The sequence below is a fragment of the Canis lupus genome, chromosome 2 (assembly GCF_003254725.2).
Source record: "Canis lupus dingo isolate Sandy chromosome 2, ASM325472v2, whole genome shotgun sequence".
NCBI lineage: Eukaryota > Metazoa > Chordata > Mammalia > Carnivora > Canidae > Canis > Canis lupus.
In genome coordinates this window covers 5377806-5401122 of record NC_064244.1, presented here as the reverse complement: position 1 = coordinate 5401122, position 23317 = coordinate 5377806, and the positions used below count along the sequence as shown (strand labels likewise).

Sequence of the window (23317 nt, the reverse complement as noted above, 5' to 3'; positions counted from 1 at the left end):
GGGCTATCACTCTTGTCCCACTGTACTTGAATAGAAATTTGATTTTTAATATACATAAGAAAGTCGTAAAATAGCCAGAGAAACCTCCATAACATGGACTGTACTTTAGGAACAGAGTATGCTAGCTGGTGTAGCAGATCTTAAGAGCCACACATTTTGATGGTTAAATTTATTTACACTGAATTGGAAGTCCTTAAACTCCTTTGAGGATTTCTTAGTACTATATTTTCCTCTAAGTTCTTTGTGAATAGTCATAAATAAAAGGTTAAATGTAATAGCTGTCTGTTAGTTGATCTGTTTTAAGACAAGTGATTTACCTTACGATTTTTCCCTCAGAATTGACCATTGGTGGATTTAAACTGCTTCTGGAAAAAATGTGTAAAAAGAAAGAGTTTCATTATAGGCAAAAATTTCAGAGGACTGTTGTCCTTATCTAGGGGTTTAAAATGTCTTATGCAAAAAAAATAATAAAATAAAATAAAATAAAAAATGTCTTATGCCTCACATTTTTGTTTCTAAGAAGTAGGAAGCCACTTTTATTTTTTGAGTATATGTTAGACTCTTGTTTAAAATTAATGGAAACTTTTAACCAGAATTTCTGTTCATTTAAAACATGGCCATGATAGTTCATTTCATATAGAGTCTTTTAAAATGTTCGTTACTGTCACCATTCTTTATCATACAAAATTTTTGAAGAGTTCTTAGCAAATATTTTTCAACAATATATAGTATCTACTCTATGGTATATATAATAGTCTCTGTAACTTATAGTTTATAATTTACAGATGGGCTACATATTTACTACTTTTAAATAATATTTAATTTGACAGTTTATTTTCTCTGATACTTTTTTTTAAGATGATACTTTTATTTCTTTTTTTAAGATTTTATTTATTTATTCATGAGACACACACACACACACACACACACACCCCCCAGAGGCAGAGACACAGGCAGGGGGAGAAGCAGGCCCCATGCAGGGAGCCTGATGTGGGACTTGATCCCGGGACTCCAGGGTCATGCCCTGGGCCTAAGGCAGGCGCTAAACTGCTGAGCCACCCAGGGATCCCCTAAGATGGTACTTTTAAAGAGATCCTTTGGAAGCATAATATTTTTGTATAGGCTTTAAGAAGAAAGCCTGTTTTAAATTAATGACCCTATAGCATTGACTACAAATTGTATTCTGAGCAATTGGAAATTGTTCAGTAATTTGATATTTGCCTGTTCTTATTTCTAGGGATGCTTGGAGTTCGTTGGGTGATATGACCAAAGAAGAAGCCATGATTGCATATGTTGAAGAAATGAAAAAGGTAGGGGAAATCATTCACAGCAGAAAATGAAAATATTAGACCTCCGGGATGACTCAGTGTGTCTGCCTTTGGCTCAGGTCATGATCCTGGGGTCCTGGGATTGAGTCCAGCATCAGGCTCCCTCTGGGGAGCCTGCTTCTCCCTCTGCACATGTCTCTGCCTTTCTCTGTGTCTCTCATGAATAAACAAATAAAACCTAAAAAAAAAAAAAAGAAAATGAAAATATTCATGGGGCACCTGCATGGCTTAGTTGCTTAAGCATCTGATTCTTGATCTCAGCTCAGGTCTCTTTTTAATGTTTACAATTTTTAAATTTTATTTTCAGGTCTTGATCTCAGGGTCATGAGTTAAAAAAAAAAAATATCCAGCACAGCTGAATTAAATTAATTTTGTTATTAAGCAAATTAGCTTCTTTGTTTTAAGGAACAAAGAAATTATAATATGTTAGCATATAATATTTAAGATGAATTTATTAGGGCTTTATCTGTCTCTTCAACGTTCATCTTTTTTTTTTTTTCAATGTTCATCTTAAGATAAGTGTTTTTACCATAAGATCACACTGTAGTGATGGGATTTTTTTTAATCTTCTCTGTATTTGTCCATAGCTTCTTCAGAAAATGTAAAAATAGGAATCTTTTGAAATATTGAAGCCCCTTCCTCAGGAATCTGGGGAATACCTGAGCAACCTTGAAAGCATTTCTGCTTTGGAACTTTTTATTTAGGAGAAATAGCTAACAACCCTGCCCATCAGTGTTTTCGTCGAGTTTGACTCACAAATTGAAATACTCCCATCATGGGATTTCTTAATAACAAGGATTTCTTTTCCTTGAATGCAGAGATCCTTCAGAAACAAAATAAGATAAGGATGCTTTTAATTTCTCTGGTAATTGGTAAGGACAGCTTTCCTTACTGACTAGCTTTCTTAAGTCTGCTCAAGGGATTTTTTGAGGAGCAAATTTATGAAGAAATCATGATTTTAAAGATACTCTTAGTGTCTTTTTATAAAGCACCATTGCTGTGTTGGAACTGGATCAGAAATTGTGAAATTTGGGATCCCTGGATGGCTCAGTGGAGCACCTGCCTTTGGGCCAGGGTGTGATCCTGGAGGCCCAGGATCGAGTCCCACATCGGGCTCCCTGCATGGAGCCTGCATCTCCCTCTGCCTGCGTCTCTGCCTGTCTCTCTGTGTCTCTCATGAATAAATAAATAGTATTTAAAAAAAAAAAAGAAATTGTGAAATTTAAAGATGCATGGGTGGCTTAGTGGTTAAGCATCTACATTTGGCTCAGGTTGTGATCCCGGGGTCCTGGGACTGAGTCCTGCATCAGGCTCCCCAAGGAGCCTGCTTCTTCCTCTGCCTAAGTCTCTGCCTCTGCCTCTCTCACTGTGTTTCTTGTGAATAAATAAATAAAACCTTAAAAAAAAAAAGACATTGTGAAGTTTAGGTCTGTTTTATAATCTTTTTTTTTTTTTTTTTTTTTTTTTTTTTTTCCAAACACACTGCACGTTTCTACCTTAACGACCCCTTCTGGCTCCAAAGCCCACAGGTGGCCTGGGTGCTGGGGCAGGCAGGACCATGAAAAGCCCCAGTGCATGGAGACCCAGTTCTCCTTGAAGCAGGTTCCTGTTTTATAATCTTAAATAAGTTATCTTTGAACATAAAATCTGTAAAAAGGAACACTTCTTTTGCCAGCTTGTTTGCCAGTGTTAATTTCTTTTTTTTTTTTAATTTGTTTTTATTGAAGTTTGATTTGCCAACATAGAGTATAACACCCAGTGCTCATCCCATAAAGTGTCCTCCTCAGTGTTCGTCACCTAGTTACCCTAACCCCCCTCCCACCTTCCCTACCACAACCCTTTGTTCATTTCCCAGAGTTAGGAGCCTCTCATGGTTTGCCTCCCTCTCATTCAGTGCCCTTCCTTTCCCTTATAATCCCTTTCATTTCACTATTTCTTATATTCCTCATATGAGTAAAACCATATAATGATTGTCCTCCGATTGACTTACTTCATTCAGTATAAATACCCTTCAGTTCCATCCACGTCAAAGCAAATGATGGGTATTCATCGTTTCTAACGCCTGAGTAATATTCCATTGTATATATAGACCACATCTTCTCTATCCATTCATCTGTCAAAGGACATCGAGGCTCCTTCCATAGTTTGCTATTGCAAACATTGCTGCTATAAACATTGGGGTGCAGGTGTCTCAGTTTTTCACTGCATCTGTATCTTTGGGGTATATCCAAAGGGTATATAGGTTATAGGATATAGGTCATAGGGTAGCTCTATTTTCAACTCTATGAAGAACCTCCCTCCACACATTTTTCAGAGTGGCTGTACCAGTTCACATTGCCACCAACAGTGCAAGAGTGTTCCCCTTTCTCTACATCCTCTCCAACATTTGTTGTTTCCTATCTTGTTAATTTTCACCATTCTCACTGGTGTGAGGTGGTATCTCCTTGTGGTTTTGATTTGTATTTCCCTGATGGCAAGTGACGCGGAGCATTTTCTCATGTGCTTGTTGGCCATGTGTATGTCTTCTTTGGTGAAATTTCTGTTCTTGTCTTCTGTTCTTGTCTTCTGCCTATTTCACGATTGGATTATTATTATTTTTTTGGGGTGTTGAGTTTAATAAGTTCTTTACAGATCTTGGATACTAGCCCTTTATCTGATACGTCATTTACAGATAACTTTTCCCATTCTGTAGGTTGTCTTTTTTTTTTTTTAATTTTTATTTATTTATGATAGTCACACACTGAGAAAGAGAGAGAGAGAGAGAGAGAGAGAGGCAGAGACACAGGCAGAGGGAGAAGCAGGCTCCATGCACCGGGAGCCCGACGTGGGATTCGATCCTGGGTCTCCAGGATCGTGCCCTGGGCCAAAGGCAGGCGCTAAACCGCTGCGCCACCCAGGGATCCCTGTAGGTTGTCTTTTAGTTTTGTTGACTGTTTCTTTTGCTGTGCAGAAACTTTTTATTTTGATTAAGATAAAAGATAGAAGATAACTATTGGGATCATTCATTTTTGCTTTTGTTTCCTTGGCCTTTATAGATGTATCTTGCAAGAAGTTGCTGTGGCCAAGTTCAGAAAGGGTGTTGCCTATGTTCTCCTCTAGGATTCTGATGTATTCTTGTCTCACATTTAGATCTTTGATCCATTTTGAGTTTATCTTTGTGTATGGTATAAAAGAATGGTCCAGTTTCATTCTTCTGCATGTGGCTGTCCAATTTTCCCAGCACCATTTATTGAAGAGACTGTACTTTTTCCAGTGGAGTCTTTCCTGCTTTGTTGAATATTAGTTGACCATAAAGCTGAGGGTCCACATCTGGATTCTCTATTCTGTTCCATTGATCTATGTGTCTGATTTTGTGCCAGTACCACACTGTCTTGATGATCACAGCTTTGTTATACAGCTTGAAATCATCATTGTGATGCCCCTGGCATTGGTTTTCTTTTTCAGTATTCCTCTGACTATTCGGGATCTTTTCTGATTCCATACAAATCTTAAGATGATTTGTTCCAACTCTGTGAAGAACATTCATGGTATTTTGTTTTTTTTTTTTAACTAAAATTTTTATTTATTTATTTATGATAGAGAGAGAGAGAGAGAGAGGCAGAGACACAGGCACAGGGAGAAGAAGCAGGCCCCATGCACCGGGAGCCCGACGTGGGATTAGACCCCAGGTCTCCAGGATCGTGCCCTGGGCCAAAGGCAGGCGCTAAACCGCTGCGCCACCCAGGGATCCCCATCTATGGTATTTTGGTAGGGATTGCATTAAACGTGTAAATTGCCCTGGGTAGCATAGATATTTTCACAATATTTATTCTTCTAGTCTATGAGCATGGAATGTTTTTCCATCTCTTTGTGTCTTCCTCAATTTCTTTTAGAAGTGTTCTGTAGTTTTTAGGGTATAGATCCTTTACCTCTTTGGTTAAGTTTATTCCTAGGTATCTTATGCTTTTGGGTGCAATTGTAAATGTGATTGACTCCTTAATTTCTCTTCCTTCAGTTTCATTGGTAGTGTATAGAAATGCCACTGATTTCTGGGCATTGATTTTGTATCCTGCCACACTGCCAAATTGCTGTATGAGTTCTAGCAATCTTTGGGTGGAGTCTTTTGGGTTTTCTGTGTCCAGTATCATGTCATATCATGTCATCTGCAAAGAGGGAGAGTTTGACTACTTCTTTGCCAATTTGAATGCCTTTTATTTCTTTTTTTTTTTTTTAATTTCTTTTTGTTATCTGATTGCTGAGGCTAGGACTTATAGTACTATGTTGAATAGCAGTGGTGAGAGTAGACATCCCTGTCATGTTCCTGATCTTAGGGGAAAGGCTCCCAGTGTTTCCCCATTGAGAATGATATTTGCTGAGGGCTTCTCATAAATGGCTTTTAAGATGCTGAGGAATGTTCCCTCTGTACCTACACTCTGAAGAGTTTTGATCAGGAATGGATGCTGTATTTTGTCAAATGCTTTCTCTGCATCTGTTGAGAGGATCATATGGTTCTTGTTTTTTCTCGTTGATGTGATCTATCACATTGGCTGTTTTACGAGTGTTGAACCAGCCTTGCATCCCGGGGATAAATCCCACTTGGTCATGGTGAATAATTTTCTCAATATACTGTTGGATTTTTCTAAATTTTATTTATTTATTCATGAGAGACACAGAGAGGGAAAAGAGAGAGAGAGAGAGGCAGAGACACAGGCAGAGGGAGAAACCGGCTCCATGCAGGGAGCCTGATGTTGTACTAGATCTCAGGTCTCCAGGATCAGGCTGAAGGTGGCCCTAAACCGCTGAGCCACCTGGACTGCCACACTGTTGGATCCTATTGGCTTGTATCTTGTTGAGAATTTTTGCATTCGTGTTCATCAGGGATATTGGTCTATACTTTTTTTTTTTTTGGTGGGGTCTTTGGTTTTGGAATCAAGGTAATGTGGCCTTATAAAACAAATTTGTAAGTATTCTGTCCCTTTTTATACTTCGAAACAGCTTTAGTAGAATAGGTATTATTTCTTCTTTAAACGTTTGACAGAATTCCCCTGGGAAGCCATCTGGCCCTGGCCTTTTGTGTCTTGGGAGGTTTCTGATGACTGCTTCAAGTTCCTCGCTGGTTACTGGCCTGTTCAGGTTTTCTATTTCTTCCTGTTCCAGTTTTGGTAATTTGTGGTTTTTCAGAAATGTGTCCATTTCTTCTAGATTGCCTAATTGGTTGACATATAGCTGCTCATAATGTTTTTAAAGTCATTTGTATTTCTTTGGTACTCGTGATCTCTCCTCTTTCATTCGTGATTTTATTAGAGTCTTTTCTTTTTTTTTTTTTTAATTTTTATTTATTTATGATAGTTACAGAGAGAGAGAGAGAGGGAGGCAGAGACACAGGCAGAGGGAGAAGCAGGCTCCATGCACCGGGAGCCCGACGTGGGATTCGATCCCGGGTCTCCAGGATCGCGCCCTGGGCCAAAGGCAGGCGCCAAACCACTGTGCCACCCAGGGATCCCGAGTCTTTTCTTTTTAATAAGACTGGCTAATGGTTTATCTATCTTATTAATTGCTTCAAAGAATCAGGTCCTGGTTTTGTTGATCTGTTCTACAGTTCTTCTGATCTCTAGTTCATTGAGTTCTGCTTGAACCTTTATTATCTCTCTTCTTCTGCTTGGTATAGGTTTTACTTGCTGTTCTTTCTCCAATTCGTTTAGGTGCAAGGTTAGCCTGTGTATTTGTGTTTTTTTCCAATGTTTTGAGGGAGGCTTGTATTGCCATGTATTTCCCTCTTAGGAGCACTTTTGGTATCCCAAATATTTTGAATGGTTGTATATTCATTTTTATTATTTTCCATGAATCTTTTTATTTCTTCTCTAATTTCCTGGTTGATGCATTTGTCTTTTAGTAGAATGCTCTTTCACCTCCATGTATTTGAGTTTCTTCCAAATTTCTTGTCATTGAGTCTAGTTTCAAAGCATTGTGGTCTGAAAATACGTAGGGGACATTCCCAATCTTTTGGTATAGGTTGAGACCTGATTTGTGACCCAGTATGTGGTCTATTCTGGAAAAAGTTCCATGTGCACTTGAGAAGAATGTGTTTTCAGTTGTGTCTGGGTGGAAAGTTCTGTATATATCTGGGAAATCTGTTTGGCCCAGTGTATTATTAAAGGCCCTTGTTTCTTTGGTGATGTTCTGCTCAGAATATGTGTCATTTGCTGAAAGTGCTGTGCTGAAGTCTCCTACTATTAGTGTATTATTATCTAAGTATCTCTTTCCTTTGTTTATTAATTGATTGATATACTTGGCAGGTCCCACATTAGGAGCATTAATATTGTTAGGTCTTCTTGTTGGATAGACCCTTTAAGTATGGTATAGTGTCCCTGTTCACCTCTTACTACAGCCTTTGGGATAAACTTTTCTGATATGAAGATTGCTACCCCAGCTTTCTTTTGAGGACCATTTGAATGGTAAATGGTTCTCTACCCCTTCATTTTCAGGCTGGAGGTGTCCTTAGGTCTAAAATAGTCTCTTGTAGACAACAAATTGATTTGTCTTGCTTTTTTATCCAGTCTGAAACCCTGTGTCTTTTGTTTTTTTGTTTTTTAATATATTTTTTAAATATTTTATTTATTTATTTAGGATAGTCACACAGAGAGAGAGAGAGGCAGAGACACAGGCAGAGGGAGAAGCAGGCTCCATGCACCGGGAGCCCAACGTGAGATTCGATCCCGGGTCTCCAGGATTGCGCCCTGGGCCAAAGGCAGGCGCCAAACCGCTGCGCCACCCAGGGATCCCACCCTGTGTCTTTTGATGGGATCATTTAGCCCATTCACTTTCAGAGTACCTATTGAAAGATATTAATTTAGTGTTGTAATACCTATTCAGTCTCTGTTTTTGTGGATTGTTTCTTTAGACTCCCTCTTTCTTTTACAAGGTCCCCCTTAATATTTCTTGCAGAGCCAGTTTGGTGGTTACATATTCTTTCAGTTTCTGCCTATTTTGGAAGCTCTTTATCTCTCCTTCTATTCTGAATGAGAGCCTTGCTGGATAGAGTATTCTTGGCTCCATGTTCTTCTCATTTAGTACCCTGAATATATCCTGCCAGCCCTTACTGGTCTGCCAGGTCTCTGTGGAGTGGTCTGCTGTTAATCTGATGTTTCTCCCCATATAAGTTAAGAATCTCTTGTCTCACACTGCTTTAAGAATTTTCTCTTTATCTTTGAAATTTGCAAGTTTCACTATTAAATGTTGAGGTGTTGAATGGTTTTTATTGAATTTTAGGGGTGGTTCCTATCTCTTGGATTTGAATGCCTGTTTCCTTCTCCAGATTTGGGAAGTTCTCAGCTATGATTTGCACAAATATACTTCGTGGTCTCTCTCTCTCAGCCTCTTCTGGAACCCCAATTAGACATATATTCTTCCTTCTCAAGCTGTCATTTATTTCCCTAAGCCTTTCGTCATGGGCTCTTAATTGTTTTTCTCTTTTTTCCTCAGCTTCCTTCCTTACCATCAACTTGTCTTCTATGTCGCTCACTCTTTCTTCCACCTCATTAACCCTCATCGTTAGGACCTCCAATTTGGATTGCATCTCATTTAGTCTATTTTTCATTTTGGCCTGATTAGATCTAAATTCTGCAGTCATGAAGTATCTTGATTCCTTTATGCTTTTTTATAGAACCACTAGTAGCTTAATAATTGTGCTTCTGAGTTGAATTTCTGACATTGTATTGAAATCCAATTCTGTAACTCTGTAGCAGAGGGTACTGTTTCCGGTTCTTTCTTTTGCGGTGAATTCTTCCTTCTCGTCATTTTGTCCAGTGCAAGAGTGGCTGTTTGAGCGGGCTGAGTCAAAAATATCGACCACGACCTAAGTAAAATACACCCTTGATGATTCTGAAGAGGTCAGAGATCAGAAAATAAAAGAAAAAGAAGACCAGAACAAAATATAACAGAAGGACCACTGGAGTCAAAAACAAGTTTTAAAACACAGAAGTAAAAATAAATAGCTAAAAGCTAAAAACTAAAAACAAAGAAAAAAAAGTAAAAGTAGAGAAAAGAGGAAAAAGAAAAAAATTAAAAGGTGGGGGGGATGGTGTTTGTGAGGAAGTAGTAATGGAGAGAGAATGTAGTCTACCTGAGGAGTCCTATAGGGTGATCCTCTTGGTTCTCAGTGTATTTTGTTCTCTATGTTAGAAGTTGCTCAATTCCAAATTTATATGAACCAGCAATACTTATTATATAAAGCCCCAACATTGACCACAAAAACAAACAAGATAAAAGAGGGTACAGAAGAAAGAAAGAATATAATCTCACAGAATTACAGTGTTCCACTTGGTTCTGAGTGCATGTTGGTCGTATTTTAGAAGGTACTAACTTCCACCATCACAAATTAAAACAAGGCAGAAAAAACAAAAAAACCAAAAAACCCATGTCTTGTATATGTACCAAAATCCCAGTGTTAATTTCTATAAGTAATTTTTGTGAGGTGATTGAGACTCATTTGTTTTGTTTTATTTTGTTTTCTTCTGCACTGCTCAAAGTTGTGCCCTTTGTTAAATTGTCACAGTTTTTTTTTTTTTTTTAAGTTTTATTTATTTATGATAGTCACAGAGAGAGAGAGAGGCAGAGACATAGGCAGAGGGAGAAGCAGGCTCCATGCACCGGGAGCCCGACGTGGGATTCGATCCCGGGTCTCCAGGATCGCGCCCTGGGCCAAAGGCAGGCGCTAAACCGCTGCGCCACCCAGGGATCCCTGTCACAGTTTTTATTTAGTGGATGTGGTTTATCTATAACAGAAGGCAGAGTTTAATCCTTTTGACTGTTAACTGTATCAGTAGCACAACAACAAAGGAACCTCTTAAAAGCAGAAAGAAAATCTAAAGCCTTTTTGGTTTGTTAACTATTCCTTTTCTTTATTTTAAATATTCTGATTTGGGGGGCACACTTCTATAATGTAAAGTTGAATAGACACATCAGGTAAAATTTACCCATTTTTCCTATCCAATTTGATTAAGTAATGATGTAGTTACAGGTTAAAATGGGAGGGATACGGTTTTAAACTATACTGCTGCCTTTTAGCTGTCTTAAGATACTTTAACTGTACCCATAGATTTCTATAACTACTTCTCTAATTCAAGAATATACTTTTAATTTTTTTTAAAGATTTACTTATTTATTCATGAGAGATACAGAGAGGCAGAGACATAGACAAGACAGAGGAGAAGCAGGCTCCATGCAAGTAGCCTGATGCAGGACTTGATCCTTGGAATCTAGGATCACACCCTGAGCCAAAGGCAGTCAGCTGCTGAGCCACCCAGGTGTCCCATCCATTCAGACTTTTAAAATTTCATTTTTCAGAAGGTGAATATAATAAAATTTTGGTAGACTTTTAGAGATAAATCTAAAATGTTAAGATACTAATCAGTTGAAAATTTGATTCATTTTTTAAAGTATTTGCAGAGTTTTGCTTTGTGGACATCAGTAGATACAATTGTATACTTTTAAATAATGATGTGGCAGAGGGTGGAAGGGACCTGGCTGGCTTAGTCAGTAGAGCATCCAACTCTTGATCTCAGGATTGTGAATTCAACCCCCACATTGGGTCTATAGATTATAAAATATTCATGTATATAAGTGTGTATATATATATATTAGATAATGGTATGGGATGGTACATTATCCCAAAGATTAGGTTACTGAATATGGGACTTTTTGTAATTGTAGTAATTAATTGACACAACCAATTAGGAATTTAAATTATATTTTAAATATAGTTCAGTGTGCTATTGCTCTTTAGAATTACTCTTGTATTATAAATCTCATTCTTTTGCTTTTGCATTCACATGTTTAGGGAACTTGTCCATTGGGATCCTTGGGTGGTTTGGCAGTTCAGTGTCTGCCTTCTGCCCAGGGTGTGATCCTGGAGTCCCGGGATCAAGTCCCGCATCGGGCTTCCTCTTTGGAGCCTGCTCCCTCTGCCTGTGTCTCTGCCTCTCTCTCTCTCTGTGTCTCTCACGAATAAATAATAAAATAAAACCTTTTTTTGAGAAAAAGGAACTAATCCATTTAATTTATATTTTATAATAGATATTTGTAAAAAGATTTTATTTATTTATTCGTGAGAGACACACAGAGAGAGGCATAGACATAGGCAGAGTTCTAGGCTCCTCACAGGGAGCCTGATGCGGGACTTGATTCTGTACCCTGGGATCATGCCCTGTGCTGAAGGCAGACATTCAATCTCTGAGCTACCCAGGTGTCCCTAATAGATAATATTTTATAGAAAATTGCTTTTGTAATCTATAAACTGTCCAGTGAAATATCATTTAAAAAGTTGCTGGAATCAAAAATTCTTTTAAATTAATAGGATTTTAGCTTTGAGGGAACAAAAAAAGTAATGTGGTTTGTGGGAAAAATCTGTAGTTCTTTTAAATAAAGTTAATTTTCATAATCAAAAGGAAATATAAAATTCTATTTTCTGTACAAATTTTACAGGCTATTGTTCTTTTAAAGATTTTATTTTTAAGTAATCGCTACACTCAATGTGGGGCTCAAATTTAGAACTCCATGATCGAGGGATCCCTGGGTGGCACAGTGGTTTGGTGCCTGCCTTTGGCCCAGGGCACGATCCTGGAGACCCGGGATCGAATCCCACGTCGGGCTCCCGGTGGATGGAGCCTGCTTCTCCCTCTGCCTGTGTCTCTGCCTCTCTCTCTCTCTCTCTCTCTGTGACTATCAGAAATAAAAATTAAAAAAAAAAAAAAAAAAAAAAAGAACTCCATGATCGAGTTGCATGCTCAACCGAGCCAGTCAGCCAGCCCCAAATTATATAGGCTATGTTAATGAGGGTTTCTAGAGAATTCAGCCAAAACAAAACTTGAATAATATGCAGTATGTCCGTTGGATGTAAAGAGAGATCAGTGTCCTCAACTCTGGCTACACATTGGAATCACTAGGGGGATCTTGTTTAAAAAATATATATATATAAAAAAAAAAATATTGCCCCAGCATAACCTCAGACTAATCATTTCGGGATTTCTAAGAGGATGGGATAATAGCTGTACCAGAGGGAAGATTAGAACAGAGTCTCATAAAGGATGGAACCTGAAAGTCACCATGAATGAGGGTCTGGTCTGTACCTCTGCCAAGTCCAGAACATTGGCTTTCTTTTCTAAGGGTTGACAGATGATAACCACCTTTTGGAGATTTGGAGAAAAACCGGAATACTAATTTTTTCCCCCAGAATGCTAATTCTTTAACTTACAGAGGGTGTTATATTTTTCAAGTGTGCAGCATACTCCTGATTAAGATATAGGACACTCCTCAAAATGTCAGAGGCACTTGGGAAACTGGATGAATGATTGCTAAGATTGTCTATTGAACAGAGCATAGAACACTGAGATTTGGATGGCATTAAGAGATCTGTTCATTTGATCAAAAAAAAAAAATCTGAGCAATTTAATCTTTGCTTTACAATACAGTGTATCTGTGCCTCTGATAGTATATTTTTATCATACAGAAATGATGTTTCTTATCAAGAAAATGTGCTGGAGAACTGGAAAAATTACTGTGCTTTGGGTGCTGTTTTTTTTTTTTTTTTTTAATAAGATTTTATTTGAGAGAAGCATAAGCAGGGCGAAGGGCAGAGGGAGAGGGAGAAGCAAACTCCCTGCTGAGCAGGGAGCTTGAAGTGGGGCTGAATGAATCCTGGGACCCTGGGATCATGACCTGAGCTAACGGCAGACACTTAACCGACTGAGTCACCTAGGCACCCCACAGATGCCACTTTTATGGAATCTGTGCAGCTCACCAAACAGTTTTCATTTGGATAGGTTATAATCGAATTGAATTGATTTAATTCACTTATACTGTAAATAAAATCTTCTCTAGGAGTAGTTACCTAGACTGAGGTTTGCCTGGCTCTGCTTGTCTCTCTGTGTCTGTCCCTGCCAGTATCATGCGTGTGTGTGCGTGCACATGCCATTTCTTTTATTTCAGCATTGGAGTGAGGGAGAGAATTTTGCAGATGACTAAGATCATTCTTCTTGGGTTTTGTATTTTTAGTTTTTTCTTCAGAGAGTAATCTCTTAAATTCTGGCTATATCTTGCTGTGGCTGCTTGTGTCCTGATTTTATTGACTATTGAAATTCTTTTTCTTTTTTTAAGATTTTATTTATTCATGAGAGACAGAGAGAGAGAAAGGCAGACACAGGAGGAGGGAGAAGCAGGCTTCATGCAGGGAGCCCAATGTGGGACTTGATCCTGGGACTCCAGGATCATGCCCTGGGCCAAAGGCAGGTGCTAAACCGCTGAGCCACCCAGGCATCCCAAATTCTAGCTTATTGAAAGAAAAATAACTCTGCTTAGATTTGCCTAGGACTAGCACATACTACATATATTTAGTTCTGACATTTGAAATCCATAATTCAGTCCGTTACTTACGGGTATAAACTGAAACAGATTTGAGTAGCTCTACTTAAAGACAAATTTGATAGACTTTTTAGAGTAATATCTAATTGAGAGATAACTAAAAGAGATCTGGTTTGAAACAGGATCAAAGGAAGTTTTGGGTGGAGTGGGTCAAGATGGAATATATGGCTAGCTTACCAGATTCCATTGAATCTTTGCATACATACACTATTCTAGTATTAAATAGTGTAAAGGATGTTGACTTGTGTTTGAATTATATCTCTGCCATGTAGTAGCTGTGACTTTGGCCATATCAAAAAATTTTTTTTAATTAATTTATTTATTTATGATAGTCACAGAGAGAGAGAGAGAGAGAGGCGCAGAGACACAGGCAGAGGGAGAAGCAGGCTCCATGCACCGGGAGCCCAATGTGGAATTCGATCCCGGGTCTCCAGGATCGCGCCCTGGGCCAAAGGCAGGCGCCAAACCGCTGCGCCACCCAGGAATCCCTGGTCATATCAAAATAAGCATTACCTAATGGTTTCAATTTTGGGGTTGAATCTATTATAATCCATATATATTCCAGATCATATATCTATATTAAACTATAAAAATGCCCTCCCTAATATCCCCAGCCTCACAGTAACAAGTACTCCCTTCTAAAAAAGATATTTTATGGTTAAAGCAATTTTTTTCAGTTCTATTCATTGATAGGAACAGCAATTAGGTAATTTACATTTAGCTCTCAGATCACATTATAATCACTATAACTAGTTATTTTTAGCATAGTTCATCCTGTATAATCTCCCAACATACCTCCGCCTTGTTGATTAAAACTAGATGAAGGCCCTGTTCTACTGAGCTTACATTGTATTGCTCTGAAAGATAGGCAGTAAGCCAACAATAAAGCAGGGCGGTGACTGACGAGTCTGAGCTTCTTAATTTTAAAGGTGTAAGTGGCCACTTTAAAACTGTATATAAGCTGAAAAATATGCAAAAATGATATAGGACTTTGGTTGCTTAAAGTAATAAATGTGTTCATCTTAGTAGTAAAAGTAATAAATGTAAATGAAAAAAATCCAAACATCAAAAAAAAAAAAATGAAGAGTCTTTCCTATTCCCTCCATGTTAATTCTTTGAGTCTAATTACTTTTAATTCTATTTTATAGATTGATTCAGAAAACACATATATGTATATCTTCTTATTTTAAAAGAGAAGAACCTTGGGATCCCTGGGTAGCACAGCGGTTTGGCGCCTGCCTTTGGCCCAGGGCGCGATCCTGGAGTCCCAGGATCGAATCCCACGTCGGGCTCCCGGTGCATGGAGCCTGCTTCTCCCTCTGCCTGTGTCTCTCCCCCCCCCCGCCTCTCTCTCTCTGTGTGACTATCATAAATAAATAAAAATTTAAAAAAAAAGAGAAGAACCAATAATGGTATCATATTCCTACTGTTCACTAACTACCTTTTTGCTTATAAAAAAATTCAGATGTTTTCCCAGTCAGCACACACAAAGCTGACCTTATTCTTTTTAAATATCTGCAAAATATCTCCTATATGGAAATATTTTCTTTTATCAGTTACCAGTTGATGGCCATTTACTTGAAATTAATTTACCTTGCTCTTTAAATTTGATGATTCTAAATTGGCCCATAGGTGTGAAAATGACAACCATTTCCTACTTTCCTTTTATGCCCTTTTAGAAACATGACCTTAGAGAATGGTTTTTAATGCACAATTTATGGGTTATTGTATAAAATTTTAAAAGAAGTTTATGTAAAACAGTCTTCGAAGTGAAGACACTTTTATTTTATTTACTTATTTAAGATTTTATTTATTTATTTGACAGAGAGAGAGCACAAGCAGGGGGAGCATCAGAGGGAGAGGGAAAAGCATACTCCCCGCTGAACAGGGAGCCAGTGAGGTACCTGATCCCAGGATCCTGGGATCATGACCTGAGTAGACGGCAGATGCTTAACTGGCTGTGCCACCCAGGCACTTGATGAAGACACTTTTTAATAAAGTCTTTAATATACTTGGATTTTCCTGAAAGAGTATACAGTTTATGTAATTAATGTAGATACTTTGGGAAATCTATAAATGAACTTGAAATCTCAAAATTATTGCTAAATAAATTGTAAATATTATGTTATTTGGTACTAGTGTAGACCATAGTAGTAGTTTGTGATTTCACAAGGTTTGTTTCTTTTGATTACAGATTCTTGAAACTATGCCGATGACTGAGAAAGTTGAAGAGTTGCTACATGTCATAGGTCCATTTTATGAAATTGTAGAAGACAAAAAGTGTGGCAGAACTTCTGATTTAACTTCAGGTTGGAATGTTTTACCTTGTTTTTAAATCCAGCAACTGATGTATTATGCATGCATTAATATTTATATGTCTAATTTTTTTTTACTTTCACATGCCAGTCCGACTGGAGAAAATCTCTAAATACTTAGAAGGTAGGAATAATGAAATACATGTAAATGTTTTGTTTAAAATTTACATGCCAAAAGAATTTTACACAAATTTAACTTATAAGCTGGTCACTCAAGAGTTTTCATTTCAAGCAAATACATTACATAAAGTTCAAAAATAATATAAACACTCAAATTTTAGCCCTTCAATTATTAAAACATGACAGGTGGCTCACCAAATATATACAAGATTATAACAATTTATGATTTTATTTTGATGATTTACTTTCTGGTTTGCTTTCTGTATTACATTAATGGTGCCATAGCTGAAATGATTTTCTAGCTAATTTTAATGTAGATATGTTTATAATATAGCTTATATAGTGTAGCAATCTAAAACAAGACGCCAGGGAATTCACTTAGCTTGGTCTTTTTTTTTTTTTAGAATTCTAATTTTGTGTTCTCAGGAAAGAATTGAAAGGCTTATCTTTCACGTATTAGCAGGAATTGAATAATAGGCAAATTTGCTGGCATTAAGTATAAACATTACTCTTTAAATTTTTTTTTTTTTGAAAGCAGAGTGAAATGAGCCTGTAAGAATTATTTCAAATGAAAAATATGTTTTATTTTCCTGGAATCCCTATTTACAAGGTATCTTTTACTAACTGACAGAAATCAGGGGTTTCAGAACAGTTACCTTCCTGTGCGTCATAAGATCTGCAGTTTGTGTCTGCAGTAGTAACTGCTATAATGCTCACTGAGCATAACATTCTTATAACCACATCCTCTATATCTGATTTGCCTAAAGAAACACATTTTAACAAATAATCTTCCTTATAAGTCATGCTGTTCAATGCAGAAAAAATATTATTTCCTCTGTATGAAGCATGTTGTTAGGATTTAGAGGGGAGTAAATCTGGATCTGTTTTTAGTAGTATCTAAGCCGGTTAAAGGCAAATGTTTAAACAGCTAATTATAAAGACAAGGAATAATGATAGTAAATGCTCAGATCCATAATCCCTAAGTTATAATTTAAAATTCAAAAACCTTGATAAACCAGATATTTTTTGGTGACTCATTTGAAAGCAAAGCCTGTCCTGACATGAACTAATTGAGCAGCCCACCCTGACCTGATTTGACACTAGACTTTTATTTTTATTTTTTAAAGATTTTATTCATTTATTCATGAGAGACACAGAGAGAGAGAGGCAGGCAGAGACACAGGCAGAGGTAGAAGCAGGCTCCATGCAGGGAGCCTGATGTGGGACTTGATCCTACTCCAGGATCATGCCCTGGGCTAAAGGCAGGCGCTAAACCGCTGAGCCACCCAGGGATCCCTACACTAGGCTGTTTAAAATATTTATTCTATTTAGTGTGACTACCCATATGTTTTGCTGTAAAAACTTTCTTTATTATTAGTTTTTTTAGTGGGAGCTGCCTAGACTCTATTGAAGATGTTACATAATGTATAGTACATACAGTGTATGACCTTTGCAAAGTTAGAAAACTGGATTTTAAATCATATCTGCAAGGATTGCAGATGCAAGGGTTATAAGGAATATGGACCTGTACCATAATTTATTTAACCTGTATAATTCTAATGGACATTTAGATTGCTTCCTCCTCTCTTTTTTATATTAAGCTTTTATTTTAATTCCAGTATAGTTAACATACAGTGTTACATTTGTTTCCTCTTCTGGTCTTCAAAAGCTGCTGAAAGTAACCCTGTACAAATGTCATTTAATAAAAGAGAAAATATATCTGTAAGAAATAATATTAGAAATGTAATAACCAGGGTTAAAATATTTGAGTGTTTCATAGTTTGCAATCTTGACTTGTTTTTTTTTTTTTTTTTAAGCAAAGAATGGTATTGAAAGCCACTTAGGCCCAGTAAAACAGATATATCTGTGTCACATGGGCTTTTTCATAGTTCAGATGCATAGTAAGTTTTGAAATCAGGAAGTATGAACTATTCAACTTTGTTCTTTTTCAAGATTAGTTTGACCATCCTGGATCTTTTGCATTTCCATATGAATTTTTGAATCAGCCGGTCAATTTTTGCATAAAGGTGTCACCTAGGATTCTAGTAGGGATTGCACCGAATTGTAGGTCATTTTGAGGAGTATTTTGTCATCACAACAGTATTGTCTTCCAATCCATTTATTTAGTTCTTTAATTTCTTTGAAAAATGTTTTGTCATCTGCCGTATAAAATTCTTATACCTTCTTTTTTCCAGTGTACTGCTGAGCATTTTATTCTTTTTGCTGCTATTATAGATTATTTTCTAATTTCATTTTGTATTGTTCATTGTTAGCCTGTAGAAATACAATTGATTTTTGCTTATTGATCTTGTATCCTGCAGTCTCATTGAACCTTTTGTTCTTTTTTTTTTTAAAGATTTTATTTATTTATTTGTGAAAGAGAGAGAGCATGAGTGGGTGAGAGGGGTAGAGGGAGAGGGAGAAACAGACTTCCCATTGAGTAGGGAGCCTGATGTCGGACTCTATCTGGAGACTCTAGGATTATGACCTGAGCCAAAGGTAAACTCTTGACCTACTGAGCCACCCAGGTGCCCTCCTTTTGTTAATTCTAATAGGTTTTTTTTTGTAGATTCATTAGGATTTCTTGTATGTAAGAGCATGTCATTTGCAAACAGAGACCATTTTTTTTCCTTTTCAGTCTGGATGCCTTTTATTTACTTTTCTTGTCTAATTGCCCTGGCAAGAACTTCCAGTACAATATTAAATAGAGATGGCAAAAGCAGACCTCTTTGTCTTGTTTGTTATTTTAGTAGCAAAAAACACTCCGTCGTTTAACATTGATTATGATGCTAGTTGTGAATTTCTGTAGATGACCTTTATTAGATTGAGGAAATTCTCTTGTATTTTTAATTTCTTCAGCATTATTATGAAAGTATTTGATTTTTGTCAATACTTTGTGTCTGTTGTGATAATCATGTGGCTTTTGTCCTTTATTCTGTTAGAATGATGTAATACATTAACTGATTTTTGGATGTTGAGTTGGGCTTGCTAGTAATTCTCTGTGCTTTCTATACCTCTTATCACAGAACTGCTGTGGTGCTGCTTTTGCTGCTGTCAAGTAGTTTTACTACAAACATCTATTTGGTGGGGGCTTAGGGAATTCTCTATTGCTTAGTTTTGTTGAAGATGTCCATGAGTGGTGGGTGTTTTTGTTTCTTGGTGGTGGTGGTGGTGGTGGTGGTTGTTTTGGTTAGTTGTTTTTCTTTTTGTTTTGTTTTTAGTTTTTTGTTTTTGTTAATCTTGCTTTTTCTGGTTGGCAGGGAGAGAACAAGGAGATTCATAAACTGTGATGCTTCAGGTTCTCTAAAAGAGAGTAGAATACGATGGCAGTGGTAGAGTTGAGTTTTTATTCTTTTGTTCCTGTTTAAGATGTATGGAGATTGTGAAATTTAGTTGTTGCTTGGGATGCAGGGAAGCATCCAAAATGCATTTGAGTAGGTGAAAATGAGCCCAAAGGTTTATGAAGGGAGACCACTGTTTTTGGCCAGTAGCCATGTAGGAGGCCTTATTATCTTAAAGAGTGGTGGAAATTCCCTGTATCTCAAAATGAGGTTCAGTATCCAACAGCATTGGCATCACAGAGGAGCTTTATGGAAATGCAGAATCTTAGATCATCCCAAACTTACTGATTTTTAACTGGATCTCAGCTGATTCCTATGCATATTAATGTTTGAGAAGTTCTGGTGTATTTATTCACAAGATATGACTGGCTAGTAGGACAATTTATGTACCTTTTTAAGTGATTGATCTCACTAACTGATGCTTTAGAAGAAAATAATTTAAATATAAAGCATTAAAGGTAATAAAAGGATGAAAAAATTTTAAATGTAGTTCATTTATAATATTGATGAGAGTGTTGTATTTATGTTTTCAGTATGCTAGCATGTAACAACTGTCTCTTCATTTACGGTGTATAAAGATCATTTATCTCTAACTTTATTATTTGATATTAACAAAAAAAACATTCTCTGCCTTGCTTAATAAGGATTTATCATTTTTGTTATAAACTGATACTTGAAGTTTATTTATGTAATATATGTGTACTTATAGTCAAAGAAAAGAATACTAGTTATATATCAAAATTCTAAGTTTTACTTCAAAGTAATTTTATTAGTTATTTATAAATGGCAGTATTATTTGTAAATGATAGCATTATTGTATGTACAGCACTAGAGATTAAGTGATCATTTCATATTTTAGATCTTGGTAATGTTCTAACTTCTACTCCAAATGCCAAAACTGTTAATGGTAAAGCTGAAAGCAGTGATAGTGGAGCTGAGTCTGAGGAAGAAGAGGCCCAAGAAGAAGTGAAAGGAGCCGAACAAAGTGATAATGGTAATCTTTGGATGATGAACTAATAATTTTACATTAAATTAGATAAAATATGAAGAGGTCTGGGCTGATTTGGTTTTGTATGAGAATAGTGTTTATGGTAGGATCCAGGCTCTTGACTTTACCAATAAGTTTTTTTTTTTTTTAATTTTTTATTTATTTATGATAGTCACAGAGAGAGAGAGAGAGAGAGAGAGAGAGAGGCAGAGACATAGGCAGAGGGAGAAGCAGGCTCCATGCACCGGGAGCCCGACGTGGGATTCGATCCCAGGTCTCCAGGATCGCGCCCTGGGCCAAAGGCAGGCGCCAAACCGCTGCGCCACCCAGAGATCCCTACCAATAAGTTTTTTGTGGACCGAAGATACAGGGACAATCAACCTTATGCATAGATAGAATAGATGAGATTGAACCCTAACAAGAATAGACATTTCTCTAAATCTGTTGCCTGAAATGTTGCATTAGGAATGTATTCATGTTGGGATGCCTGGGTGGCTCAGCAGTTGAGCGTCTGCTTTTGGCTCAGGGCTTGGTCCCAGGATGGGGTCCTGCATAGGGCTCCTTGCGGAGAGCCTGCATCTCCCTATGCCTGTGTCTCTGCTTCTCTCTGTGTGTCTCTCATGAATACAAAAAATCTTAAAAAAAAAAAAAAGAAAAGAAAAAAAGAACATCTGACTATTGATCTCAGAGTCATGAGTTCAAGCCCCATGTTCAGCATAGAGTTTAGTTAAACAAACAAAAACAAGTGTATTCATTTTAGATGTTCCAAATATGAATATCCATATGTTACCAAGGAGAGGAGACAGGTTAAACTCTCAATACCTTGTCAAGAATAGAATGGAATCCAGAGAATTGGATACAGGAAGAAATTTTGATGAAGAAGGAACACTGGAGTCATGGGGTACTACACTAGGAGGGCCTTGTTAGTAAGAGTAACAGTGATTCTTAGGAAGACTACTTTAGAAGGGGGAGGCAGAAAGACACTAAAACAAATGGCACAACTTCGTTTTGCTTTTATTTTCTAGTAAGATATGATGAATAATATCTTCTTTGAAGGATATTATTGATTATGTGGACCCCTTTGTACAACTGGGTCTCATAGGGTGACTTGCCTGTGCTTGAGAGTGTTATCTTGACCTTGAGAAGTTATCTTTTTTTTATTTTTTAAAGATTTATTTATTCATGAGAGACACAGAATGAGAGAGAGAGGCAGAGACTTAGGCAGAGGGAGAAGCAGGCTCCTTGCAGGGAGCCTGATGCGGGACCTGATCCCGGATCCCAGGATCATGACCTGAGCCGAAGGCAGGTGCCTAACTGCTGAGCCATGCAGGCATCCCAAGAAATTATCTTTTAAAAGGGGCTCTAGGGGACGCCTGGGTGGCTCAGTAGTTGAACATCTGCCTTCAGCTCAGGGCGTGATCCCACGGTCCCCGGATCTAGTCCCACATCGGGCTCCCTGCATGGAGCCTGCTTCTCCCTCTGCCTGTGTCTCTGCCTGCCTCTCTCTCTCTGTCTCTCATGAATAAATAAATAAAATCTTTAAATAAAAAATAATCATAAAAAATAAAATAAAAAGGGCTCTAGGAAAGCCTGGCTGGCTTGGTGGGTGGATCGTGTGACTCTAGATCTTGTGGTTTTGAGTTCTAGCCCATGTTGGGTGTTGAGTCTATTTAACAATAAAGTAAAGTAAAAATAAAATAGCTTCTAAAAGATTCACAGGGAACTGAAGCAGTTTTGAGTGGGCTGTCAGCATGTAATAAACCCCCCTTTTTAAAAGATTTTATTTATTTATTCATGAGAGACACTCAGAGAGAGAGAGGCAAAGACACAGGCAGAGGGAGAAGCAGGCTCCATGCAGGAGCCCGATGTGGGACTTGATTCCAGGATCACGCCCTAAGCCAAAGGCAGACGCTCAACCACTGAGCCACCCAGGCATCCCAATAAACCCCTTTTTAAAGAGTATTTCATCTCTCTGATCCATGTAGGAAACTGATCAAAGGGATTATGGTAGGTTGGAGAAGTGATTACTTGATTTTAGAAAATATATGCAGAAGTTGACCTACTGTGAACTTTTATGAATCTCCCTACTTTCTTATAAAAGATAAGAAAATGATGAAGAAATCTGCAGACCATAAGAATTTGGAAGTCATTGTCACTAATACCTATGATAAAGACCACTCTGCTCAGGAAATACAGAATGACATTCATGCCAGTTCTTCCTTGAATGGTAGAAGTGCTGAAGAAATAAAGGCTGTAGATGAAAACTTGGAGAAAACTGGAAAAACTGCTATCTGCATTCACCAAGGTACAGTCCTATAATAATGATCTGTCCAGCCTCTTCCCTACCAATGGAATAGTCTCTTCATTATTTGAGGATGTTTAGGAGCAATTTAGAATTAAAAACCTCTTATCTAGGGGGCACCTGGGTGGTCCAGTCAGTTGGGTGTCCAACTCTTGATCTCGGCTCAGGTCTTGATCTTGGGGTTGTGAGTTTGAGCCCCATGTTGGGCTCTGTACTGGGCATGGATCCTACTAAAAAAGAGGGAAGGAAGGGAGCAAGGGAGGGAGGGAGAAAAGAGAAAAAGAGGGAAAAAAAGAAAAGAGTCCCATAAAAATCTTTCATTCAGTAATATCTTAGGGTTTATTAATATTATAAAGATGTATGGCTTTGAATGATAGTGAATTAGGAGCAGGGCTTCTATATTTTTATTGAGACATTTTTTATTGTGTTTTTGTATGACATTTTAAAGATTTTATTTATTTCTTCATGAGAGAGAGAGAGAGAGGCAGTGACACAGGCAGAGAGAGAACCAGGCTCCATGTAGGGAG

The 23317-nt window shown here is 37.5% G+C and overlaps 1 protein-coding gene across 19 annotated transcripts in view; it reads left to right on the top strand.

Moving 5' to 3' along the window:
* ACBD5 (acyl-CoA binding domain containing 5) overlaps positions 1-23317 on the top strand; it is a 50942-nt gene that overhangs the window by 6998 nt on the left and 20627 nt on the right. For 9 of the 19 annotated variants that reach the window (XM_035713438.2, XM_025463873.3, XM_025463872.3 and 6 more), the window contains exons 4-8: positions 1238-1310; positions 15919-16033; positions 16131-16163; positions 20360-20494; positions 22590-22793. In XM_035713438.2, coding sequence (XP_035569331.1) covers positions 1238-1310; positions 15919-16033; positions 16131-16163; positions 20360-20494; positions 22590-22793 — 560 coding nt within the window. The remainder of the gene's footprint in view (positions 1-1237; positions 1311-15918; positions 16034-16130; positions 16164-20359; positions 20495-22589; positions 22794-23317) is intronic. The other 10 variants (XM_035713441.2, XM_035713436.2, XM_035713442.2 and 7 more) reach the window with 4 other exon arrangements.